Source organism: Oncorhynchus clarkii, chromosome 6, assembly GCF_045791955.1.
Source record: "Oncorhynchus clarkii lewisi isolate Uvic-CL-2024 chromosome 6, UVic_Ocla_1.0, whole genome shotgun sequence".
Lineage (NCBI taxonomy): Eukaryota > Metazoa > Chordata > Actinopteri > Salmoniformes > Salmonidae > Oncorhynchus > Oncorhynchus clarkii.
In genome coordinates, this window is record NC_092152.1 from 52,625,557 (window position 1) to 52,638,003 (window position 12,447).

The 12,447-nt window shown below is 41.0% G+C and overlaps 1 protein-coding gene across 1 annotated transcript in view; it reads right to left on the reverse strand.

Moving 5' to 3' along the window:
• The window catches only part of LOC139412124 (sodium- and chloride-dependent glycine transporter 2-like), a 61,725-nt gene that overhangs the window by 47,581 nt on the left and 1,697 nt on the right, over positions 1-12,447 (reverse strand). Inside the window, exons 2-8 of the mRNA XM_071158933.1 lie at positions 12,263-12,410; positions 11,201-11,332; positions 10,848-11,021; positions 9,386-9,536; positions 8,658-8,790; positions 8,296-8,430; positions 6,488-6,591 (exon numbers count right to left, since the gene is read on the reverse strand). Coding sequence (XP_071015034.1) covers positions 6,488-6,591; positions 8,296-8,430; positions 8,658-8,790; positions 9,386-9,536; positions 10,848-11,021; positions 11,201-11,332; positions 12,263-12,410 — 977 coding nt within the window. The remainder of the gene's footprint in view (positions 1-6,487; positions 6,592-8,295; positions 8,431-8,657; positions 8,791-9,385; positions 9,537-10,847; positions 11,022-11,200; positions 11,333-12,262; positions 12,411-12,447) is intronic.

Sequence of the window (12,447 nt, forward strand, 5' to 3'; positions counted from 1 at the left end):
TAACACAATGGGGAAAATGGCTACCTAAATATGATCCCCAATCAGAGACAACGATAAACAGCTGTCTCTGATTGGGAACCATACCTGGCCAACATAAATCATTAATCACCTAGATTACCCACCCTAGTCACTATCATGCCCCAACCAACACAGAGAATAAACAGCTCTCTATGGTCAGGGCGTGACAAGGACAGAGCAGCTACGTCTGGTAAGACGTGGGCGGGGATGTGTCTATTTGTCAATAACTGCTGGTGCGCGATGTCTAATATTAAATAAGTCTTGAGGTATTGCTCACCTGAGATAGTGTGGTCTACAGCTACCATTAGGTATTCTATCTAAAAAGAGAGTATATCTATATTATTTGTAGCCGTCAATTTACCACCACAAACCGATGCTGGCACTAAGACCAGCTTTATAAGGCCATAAGCAAACAAGAAAATGCTAATTCAGAAGCGGCGCGCCTAGTGGCCGGAGACTTTAATGCAGGCAAACTTAAATCCATTTTACTTCTATTCTACCAGCCTGTCACATGCGCAACCAGAGGAAAAAAAACTCTAGACCACATTTACTCCACACACAGAGACGCATACAAAGCTCAATACACTCAATACAGAAGTGGTCAGATGACGCGGATGCTATGCTACAGGACTGTTTTGCTTGCACAGACTAGAATATGTTCCGGGATTCATCCAATGGCATTGAGGAGTATACCACCTCAGTCACCAGCTTCATCAATAAGTGCATCGACAACGTCGTCCCCACAATGACCGTACATACATTTCCCAACCAGAAGCAATGGATTACAGGCAACATCCGCACAGAGTTAAAGGCTAGAGCTTCCGCTTTCAAGGAGCTGTACACTAATCCGGATGCTTGTAAAAAATCCTGCTATGCCCTCAGACGAACCATCAAACAGGCAAAGTGTCAATTCAGGACTAAGATTAAATCCTACTACACCGGCTCTGACACTAGTCGGATGTGGCAGGGCTTGAAAACTATTACGGACTACAAAGGGAAACCCAGCCGCAAGCTGCCCAGTGATGCGAGCCTACCAGATGAGCTAAATGCCTTTTATGTTCGCTTTGAGGCAAGAAACACTGAAGCATGCATGAGACCACCAGCTGTTCCGGACGACTGTGTCATCGCTCTCTCCGTAGCCAATGTGAGCAAGACCTTTAAACAGGTCAACATTCACAAACCCATGGGGCCAGACAGATTACCAGGATGTGTACTCAAAGCATGTGCGGATCAACTGGCAAGTGTCTTCACTGACATTTTCAACCTCTCCCTGGCCGAGTCTGTAGTACCAACATGTTTCAAACAGACCACCATAGTCCCTGTGCCCAAGATAGCGAAGGTAACCTGCCTAAGTGATTACTGCCTGTAGCACTCATGTTGGTGGTCATGAAGTGCTTTTCAAGGCTAGTCATGGTTCACATCAACACCATCATGCCAGAAACCCTAGACCCAATCCAATTCGCAAACCACCCCAACAAATCCACAGATGACTCAATCTCATTCTCAACCACACAGCCCTTTCCCACCTGGACAAAAGGAACACCAATGTTGTTTATTGACTACAGCTCAGAGTTCAACACCATAGTGCCCTCAAAGCTCATCACTAAGCTAAAGACCCTGGGACTAAACACCTCCCATTGCAACTGTATCCTGGACTTCCTGACGGGCCGCCCCCAGGTGGTAAGGGTAGGCAACAATACAACAGAGGTAGGCCTGATCACCGACAATGATGAGACAGCATATAGGTAGGAGGTCAGAGACCTGGCAGTGTGGTGCCAGGACATCAACCTCTCTCTCAATGCGAGCAAGACCCCCATTAACAGGCCCCCATTAACATCGACGGGACTGAATTGGAGCAGGTTGAGAGTTTCAAGTTCCTTGGTGTCCACATCCCCAACAAACTATTATGATCCAAACACACCAAGACAGTTGTGAAGAGTGCAGGACAACACATTTTCCACCTCAGGAGAGATTTGGCATGGGTCCCCAGATCCTATTAAAAGTTCTACAGCTGCACCATCGAGAGCATCCTGATTGGTTGCATTACCACTTGGTATGGTAACTGCTCAGCATCTGACCGGAAGGGGCTACAGGGCTACAGATACAGTAGTGTGTATGGCCCAGTACATCACTGGGGCCAAGTTTACTGATATCCAGGACCTATATACTAGGCGGTGTCGGACGAAGGCCCAAAAAATTGTCAAAGACTCCAGTCACCCAAGTCATAGACTGTTCTCTCTGCTACCGCACGGCAAGCGTTACCGGAGCACCAAGTCTAGGACCAAAAGGCTCCTTAACAGCTTCTACCCCCAAGCCATAAGACTGCTGAACAACTCAACTAATCAAATGGCCACCCGGACTATTTACATTGAACCCCCCCCCCCCTTTTTGTTTTTACACTGCTGCTACGTGACAGTTCACTTAAATATGAAATTAACTGAAATATGATTAAACTGTAGTTTACTACAGTGTCTTTAAATACACTTTGAGAATGGAAAGAAGTGGAGGGTGCTCAACCAACGTGAGTCGAAGTGCAATCAAAAAATGTCATCTTCGTTGAAAAAGAAAAGGCACAACGCGCACATAGGTCAGTCTACTATAGAGAGCCAGCGTTGCGCGTTTTCATTTTCATTGAGTATTGATTACCCATTTATTTGTCTCTGCCAGCAAATCGTCCTCCTAAAAGGTAGGCTATATCCTATAAACCTATGCAAAACGCAGCAAGTGTCGCTGTCATCATTCTCGCTGCTTCAAGTTCAGTAGCCATACGCGATCAGGTGTGTGTGTGGTGTCAATTAAATAGAGTAGGCTATAGCCTATCAATGGACCGGACAAGCACGGGGCAGTTATCGTTCCAGGAAAGTGTACTTCCTAAATAGGCCTATGGTTAGGCTATAGTTTACTACATTGCCTAGAAAGGCCTAAATATTGATCACCCATATTTAGCAGTCTGAAAATCTTTCCACTCCTTAAAGGTAGGCTATAAAAATAGCTAAAGAGAAAGTGAATTTCTCTCCAACTCTGCTCTCTTCAAATTACATCTAGCATATTGGCTGATCTACAGATAGCCTAATATAAGGGCAATGTGAGAATCTCTGGTAATTTAACCTACTTCCTTCATTTATTTTTGCGCATTTGATATTGCCTGTAGGACGCAATATTGCTGGGATCATGGTCGGAAAGTTAGCTGTGTCACATAAGCCTAAAATAACATTGCGGGACTGCAGTTGGGTTTGGGACCAGTTCTTGCAGTAGCGGGTGGGAGTCAGACAGAAAGCCAGCAGTGCAGTATGAAAAGTTGAGGGTGCAGGCAGGAGTGGGAGGAAGACCTCTACTGTGCACCATGACAGTGAAGCCTGTAATGTTAGAGCTGTTTATTACTGTGTCAGTGTTAAAAGTAGGGAATTAGCTAGGGAAACTGACAGATCAATATTGTGACATTACCAATCTGACTAATAAAAACTCAAGCACTGAAAAAAGGTGACAATAGCAATCTTCAATTGTTTGGCTGATTGTTTGATTCAGGTCTAGTGTGATTGAGGCAAAAAATAATAGTTAACGTTTGCCAACTTTTGGCCAGCTCTCTCTCTGTCTCTAGCGGTACATCAACTGGCAAAAGCTAGCCAAGTTCATTTACTTCTGTTGAAACGTGACAAAACAAAGGCTATAAAACATGTCCATACAAACAACACCTGTTAGATAGTAATAACCGCCTGGCTGTGGTAGCTACTAGCTAACGCAGCTAATTAATTCACCTCAGTCAAGAGGGGCTGAAACATTAGCTAACATTACAGTCAGTTACAATACTAGCTCAGTACTGTGGATAAACACTAGTTCAAAAAAAATAATGTTAAGTTAAACAGCAGTTACCTTGCCAGCTACATCAGGCAACTAAAGAGTAGTCAGTTTTTGCTCTGATTGCTTTTACAACATGGTGAAAGAGCACACCACATACACACTGAACTATGCTTAACTCTCCCATGCTGGTCCAGCCACCCTTCCAGAAGCTTTCACACAGCCTGTCTGTCCTAAATCCAGCCTACCTGACACTCTGAGGTGTCCGCATGGTACTAAAGCGCACCGATGCCGCTTTTGTTTCACATCTAAATGATAAAACTGAGGGGAGACAAAAATGCAATTTCAGAATGTAGGGGAGACATGACCCCCCACCCCCAGTGAAAGTTGTGCCCCTGGAAGTTTCTATGTAATGCACCTCAATAGGTATTGCTTTTACACAATGTAGAAACCTAACATTACACAAATGACTGTAATTTCAATGTCCGTTTTTTGTATCAACGTTTTAGCTTTTATAATAAAAAAAATCTTTACAGAGTTAAATATTACTTTCTAGAGCACAACGTGTGCTTCAAAAGTAGCTAGAATTCTTATAGGCCCAATAACCTATAGCTAAATACATATATGTACACAATACCAGTCAATAGTTTGGACACACCTACTCATTCAAGGGTTTTTCTTTATTTTTACTATTTTCTACATTGTAGAATAATAGTGAAGACATCAAAACTATGAAATAACACATGAAATCATGTCGTAACCAAAAGAGTTTAAAAAAAATGTAAATATATTTGAGATTTTTCAAAGTAGCCACTCTTTGCCTTGAAGACAGCTTTGCACACTCTTGGCATTCTCTCAAGCAGCTTCAAGAGGTAGTCTCCTGGAATACATTTACATTAACAGGTGTGCCTTGTTAAAAGTTAATTTGTGGAATTCCTTTCCCCCTTAATGTGTTTGAGCCAATCAGTTCTGTTGTGACAAGGTAGAAGTGGTAAACAGAAGATAGCCCTATTTGGTAAAAGACGAAGTCCATATTATGGCAAGAACAGCTCAAATAAGCAAAGAGAAACGACAGTCCATCATTACTTTAAGACATGAAGGTCAGTCAATCTGGAAAATGTCAAGAACTTTGAACATTTCTCCAAGTGCAGTCACAAAAACCATCAAGCGCTTCGTTGAAACTGGCTCTCATGAGGACCGCCACAGGAAAGGAAGACCCAGAGTTACCTCTGCTGCAGAGAATAATTTCATTAAGAGTTAACTGCACCTTATATTGCAGCCCAAATTAATGTTTCACAGAGCACAAGTAACAGACACATCACAACATCAACTGTTTAGAGAATACTGTGTAATTCAGGCCTTCATAGGCAATTTGCTGCAAAGAAACCACTACTAAAGGACACCAATAATAAGAAGAGACTTGCTTGGGTCAAAAAACACGGGCAATAGACATTAGACAGGTGGAAATCTGCATGATCTCTGCATGTGTGGTTCCCATCGTGACGCATGGAGGAGAAGATGTGATGGTGTGGGGGTGCTTTGCTGGTGACACTGTCAGTGATTTATTTCGAATTCAAGGCACACTTAACCAGCATGGCTACCACAGCATTCTGCAGCGATACGCCATCCAATCTGGTTTGCGAATAGTGGGACTATCATTTGTTTTTCAAAAGGACAATGACCCTCCAGTCTGTGTTACGGCTATTTGACCAAGAAGGAGAGTGATGGAGTGCTGCATCAGATGACCTGGCCTCCACAATCACCCGACCTCAACCCAATTGAGATGGTTTGGGATGTATTGGACCACAGAGAGAAGGAAAATCAGTCAAAAAGTGCTCAGCATGTGGGAACTCCTTCCAGACTGTTGGAAAATAATTCCTCAAGAAGCTGGTTGAGAGAATGCCAAGAGTGTGCAAAGCTGTCATCAAGGCAAAGGGTGGCTACTTTGAAGAATCTAAAATATAACATATATTTTGATTACATATGTGTTATTTCATAGTTTTGATGTCTCCAATATTATTCTACAATGTAGAAAATAGTTTTAAAAAAACCTTGAATGAGTAGGTGTATCCAAACTTCTGACTGGTACTGTATGTATATATTTATACATTATATATATATATATATATATATATATATATATATATATATTATCATTGTGATGTAATTATATAATGGTTTATGTGCTGTCAACATTTGATAGATTTTCAAAAACCAAAAAGTGTTGAGTATCTTACTCCATTATACAGCTGTTACATTCATCAGAACTGTATTTTTGACCTTTTATACATTTTGACGACCCTTGCTAAAATAACCGTATGTTGTCATAGAGTCACGTGTTTACTTTCAAAGCTACATAACACAGTGTGTTACATAAAGCAGGTTACTGTGATGACAACTATTTTTAGTCTGCGTCACGTTTTATTTTTGCCATGGAAAATGTAACAGTGTAAATATCGTGATACAACTTCTTATTTACCCGTATGTAATGGATTGGTAACCTCACTCCTCAGTTTGAAATGTCTCCGTGCCATCGAGTTGCTAGCTTTACAGTGGCGCAGCTGGCTAAGATGTTGTCAAGAGGGCAGTCACGTGTGATTGCGAGACAGAGGATTCGGGCGGTCATATATGGAAGGAAGCAAAGCTGTTAAGCAGCACAGTGAGAAGTGCTTACCTGTAGCAGTTGTTGTGGAACTTGTTGTAAGAAGACAGTGTGATGAGGCCTCCCCAGGCTGCTGACAGAGAGAAGAAAATCTGGGTGGCAGCATCCTTCCAAACCTAGAGTAACACACACACATTCACAATCACTTTTAGAGACAGAGGGATGGGTGGAGAAATGTGTGTGTCAGTCTATTTGTGTGCCTGCGCGCACTTACAGTTGAAGTCGGAAGTTTACATACACTTAGGTTGGAGTCATTAAAACTCGTTTTTAAACCACTACACAAATTTCTTGTTAACGAACTATAGTTTTGGCAAGTCGGTTAGGACATCTACTTTGTGCATAACACAATACATTTTTCCAACAATTGTTTACAGACAGATTATTTAATTTATAATTCACTGTATCACAATTCCAGTGGGTCAGAAGTTGACTGTGCCTTTAAACAGGTTGGAAAATTTCAGAAATTATGTTATGGCTTTAGAAGCTTCTGATAGACTAATTGACATAATTTGAGTCAATTGGAGGTGTACCTGTGGATGTATTTCAAGGCCTACCTTCAAACTCAGTGCCTCTTTGCTTGACATCATGGGAAAATCAAAAGAAATCAGCCAAGACCTCAGAATTTTTTTTAGACCTCCACAAGTCTGGTTCCTCCTTGGGAGCAATTTCCAAACGCCTGAAGGTACCACGTTCATCTGTACAAACAATAGTACGCAAGTATAAACACCATGGGACCACGCAGCCGTCAAACCGCTCAGGAAGGAGACGCATTCTGTCCCTTAGAGATGAACGCACTTTGGTGTGAAAAGTGCAAATCAATCTCAGAACAACAGCAAAGGACCCTGTGAAGATGCTGGAGGAAACTGGTACAAAAGTATCTATATCCACAGTAAAAGTCCTATATCGACATAACCTGAAAGGCCGCTCAGCAAGGAAGAAGCCACTGCTCCAAAACCGCCATAAAAAAGTCAGACTACAGTTTGCAACTGCACATGGGGACAAAGAGCATACTTTTTGGAGAGATGTCCTGTGGTCTGATGAAACAAAAATAGAACTGTTTGGTCATAATGACAATCGTTATATTTGGAGGAAAAAGGGGGAGGCTTGCAAGCTGAAGAACACCATCCCAACCGTGAAGCACGGGGGTGGCAGCCTCATGTTGTGGGGGTTGTGGGGGCATCGTGAGGATGGAAAATTATGTGGATATATTGAAGCAAGATCTCAAGACATCAGTCAAGAAGTTAAAGCTTGGCCGCAAATGGGTCTTCCAAATGGACAATGACCCCAAGCATATTTCCAAAGTTGTGGCAAAATGGATTAAGGACAACAAAGTGAAGGTATTGGAGTGGCCATCACAAGCCCTGACCTCAATCCTACAGAAAATGTGTGGGCAGAACTGAAAAAGCATGTGCGAACAAGGAGGCCTACAAACCTGACAGTTACACCAGCTCTGTCAGGAGGAATGGGCCAAAATTCACCCAACTTATTGAGGGAAGCTTGTGGGAGTCTTCCCAAAACGTTTGACCCAAGTTAAACAATTTAATGGCAATGCTACCAAATACTAATTGAGTGTATGTAAACTGCTGACCCACTGGGAATGTGATGAAAGAAATAAAAGCTGAAATAAATAATTCTCTCTACTATTATTATGACATTTCACATTCTTAAAATAAAGTGGTGATCCCAACTGACCTAAGACAGGGTATTTTTAGGATTTTTCTAGGATTAAATGTCAGGAATTGTGAAAAGCTGTGTTTAAATGTATTTGCGTAAGGTGTATGTAAACTTCCGACTTCAACTGTACATGTGTGTATGTATACCTTAGCATCATTGAGTTTCTCCCACTTGGGTGTGATGAAGTAGAGGATGCCGTCACCAGCCCCTGGGAGGGTCACTCCTCTGAACAACAGAATGACCAGAACCACATAGGGGAACGTAGCTGTGAAATACACCACCTCGGAGAGGGGAGAGGAAGAACGAAACGAAGAGAGAGTTAGCAGGTTTTGTGATAAGTGCACTGATTCAACACTTTTAGTTCAAGAACAAACCGTCTAGAGGGCAACATTACATAATAATTCACAGAACTACAAACTTTTTTTTATGGTTCTGGGATTTCACAGGGGGAAATTATTCAAATTCAAAGGAGGTACCACATGAGTAGAGAGTGAGAGATTTCTCTTACTTTCCCTGATGACTTGATTCCTTTGGCCAGGGAGAGGTAGACTATCAACCAGGCCAGCAACAGGCAGCCTGCGAGGGGCCAGCGGATGTCTCCAGGGTACTCTATCCCTTTGGAGATGTGCAAGACATTGTACCTATGGGACACACACACACACACACACACACACACACACACACACACACACACACACACACACACACACAGAGCCAGAGAGAAAGAGCCAGAGAGAGAGAGAGAGTCAAAGAGAGAGAGAGCCAGAGAGAGAGACACAGAGAGAGAGACACAGAGAGAGAGAGAGAGAGAGAGAGGGGGGGGGAGATGTAGAGAGAGAGAGAGAGAGGGAGAGAGACATCGAGAAAGCCAGAGGGAAATATAAAACAGTTATTTCAGATCTGACATGTATTATTCCTTCATATCAATCAATAGCGGGAAACAATTGTGTCTATATAGCCCAATAACTGTGCCCATAATTATGTTAGAAAGGGAAACCAACATTTACAGTATAGTATGAGAAATCACAAGTATCCTCAGCCAGCAGGCCAACTTCAAACATAGAACCTCTGTAACTCTGATGCAAGTTATTATTTTTATTACATTTTTTAAACTATATTTTCATGTAATACTTTTTTAGCTGTTTGAGAGGAGAGCTTGCAAGTATGCATTTAATTATACTGTGTACACTACACTGTATCCTGTGCATATGACAAATAAACTTTGATTTGACTTACTTGAAGTACTCCTCGCTGGGGCTGACGTAAGTTTTGTTATCCGGAAAGGTCATGTTAACCAGTTTGGTCAGGTTTCCAATGGCTTGAGCCGACAGACAGAACGAGCTGTTCTTTACAGAGGTGATGTTTTTATCATGGAGGATACACGTCTCTGTCACAACCAGAAACCAACACATGTCAATCAGGATAGACAGACAGACAGACTTACATAGCCTGTATCGAATCAGATACAAAAAATACATCTCAACAGGAACAGACAGACCTCTTTACAATCTGGTTTAAAAACTATCAACTTTCAGTTTTCTCAGGTGGTGGGTATAATGTAGATAGATCCTTGCCCAGCACACTGGTTCATACACCAAAAACAGTGATCTCTGCCATGCTTTACATATTACTGTTCTTTACATACTGTACTTGATACCCATTACAAGAAATGTCCTCTATTCTCAGATGAAAGCCATTCATCCACTGTATGGGTGAAGCATGTTTTTTTTTTTATGTGTAATGGTTATTTTTATTTTAACAGAACTTTAAATACAAATTGTGCTTATTATGAAATAACCTTTTTCTCAATATTTTTTTAAGATTATATCAAATGTAGACTTAGACTTAGAATACACATAGAAACGTTCAGCATGTTTGACAAGAGTAGATCTAGTTTCGCTTTGTATGATGATCATACGTTTGTTGTATTACCAATGAAAGCTACGGGTTGACACAGCATCAATTCTATTCAACGATACAGAGAGAGACCAGGGAGACGACAGTTACTGTAACTCTTACTATGACCACGAGAGGGCAGTCTGGCGCGCACTGCGGCAATGCAGCAACTCCACTACTTGTAAATGTGTCAAGCAAGCAACTTTAGTGCTGAATTCACTGAAATGCAACAGACAAAAATTGCATTTTCTTAATCAAATTTCGTTTTTTTTCCCCCCCCCATGCATCTGGGAGAAAATTATCCGGTCATACTGCGAGCCTTTCTTTTATCAATGTATCTTCTTTTTTTTAATGAATTGTAACCCAATGTAACCTAAAATCAATTACTCATAATTGCACAATTGCAAAAACTAATTTGTCTACTGAGCCTACACCGTAATCTTTAAAATACACCTTTTGTATAACTGCTTTTTGCTCATTATATAGGTTAGATTAGAATAAAGATTTTGTAACATCACACATTTGTAGCCTACACAGTTGAAAAAAGAACTTGAGACCCACAGAATAAATATAAAAATCAATACAATAAACCTAGTAAGCAAAAGTAGCACTTTGGATGTATATGAAACTAGAAAACAATGCTTCCAATAACCCGCCACTCTACACTATAGGGCAGGTTACTAGCAAGAGTCCTTGCTAAGGGGTGCGTTGCGCATTGCGCAATGGTGAGGGGGTGCTTAAGTGTATGTGTGTGTGCGCATGCATGAGAGTGTGTGTGCGTTCTGGCGCATTGTGGTCTTACCTAAGAGAAGCATGTCTTTGTCCTTACAGTCCAACGTGTTCCACTCGTTCTTACAGTTAGCCCATGGCAGTGAGCCCTTCAACGAAGCGAACAGGTAGTACAGTGTCCAGCACATAATAATGTTATAGTATATGGCTATCAAGACAGATATTATCAACATGGCAATCCCGCAACCTAAAATAAATAAATGAGACGAAATATGTAAATTACTCTTAAGCAGGCAGAGGAGCGTGATCAAAAGTAATTATATCATAATAAGTCGTTTTCATTTTTTTCTGAAGTTAGTGTATGTTACTAGTTTTAAATACGTTACTTTATGAGTTTGGATCGCAGCCTGTATATGCGCAGTTTACCTTGCAGAGCCGGGATGGCTTTCCACACGGACACGGGGCCCTGGCTGGCAAACTGACCCAGGGAAACTTCCAATAAAAAGATAGGGATCCCGGCGAGGCACAACATTATAAGGTAGGGGATCAAAAAAGCACCTATATACACAGGGAAACGGGGAAGCATTTCAAAGTAGCGCACAGGTACAAGTGAAAAGAGATTACTCAAACTTGGCTCACATGATTTTAAAAGAAGGCTATAACAGACTTAATTCGACTGCTTTTCTCATGGAATTAAAGAGATTATGCATGGCAGGTAATAATGAAATACATGTGACATATCTAAATGGGTTATACTTATTTGCTTCCCTTACATGTAGCTTAATTAGTTGTATAAGGTAGCTAGAATATAATAAAGCGTAGTGTAGACCAAACTAAATTGAAATAAAGATAGGCCTAATAATAATAAAAAAATATATAAATAATATTTTGTTTACCTAAGTGATTATCAAGCATAAAGCCTAAATAATTTAACTAAAATCCACGAAAAAGAGTAGGCTCTTAGACGCTGAAAAATAATGCTAGCTAGACGCTTTCTATAACTGTTTGGAAAGCGTGTCTTAATAAAAAGTCGCCATTTCATTTAGAGAAGAAAAGGCAGTCAAAAAGTTGAGTGAAAAATGTTTGTTTTTTTCCGACACTAATTTAAGCTCCAATGATATAGCCTAGCAAGTGAATGAATTAAAGTGATGTATTTTCGTTTGATAATGTTGAAATACATTAAGCATACTGGTGTTCACACAATGGCAAAACAACAATAGAAATCATCCAGGATAAAAACACAATTAAGTCGACTTACTCCCATTTTGTTCCTCGAATTTAATTACATCGTCAATTTCGTTCATATCAATTATGCGTGATGTCAAACATATACATCTATCATTGTGGAGCAATGGAATATCCAATTAAAATAACATTGATCAGTTTTGGAATCAGTGTTATTTATTTTCCGCATTTAGGTGCTTTTGCATTTACAACTTTAGTGACATTTGCAGTGCGGGTACATTCTCAACTCAACACTCTCCTTACCTCCACCATTTTGGAAGGCAAGGTATGGAAACCTCCACACGTTTCCCAGTCCCACCGCATAGCCAACCATGGACAGGATGAAATCCAATTTATTAGTCCAGTTTCCCCTGGCCTTATTCTCATCTCCACTCTCGTCCTCGTCTTCCTCCTGGGGAAATCAGTGGATGTTAGTGCTAGGTTTCATG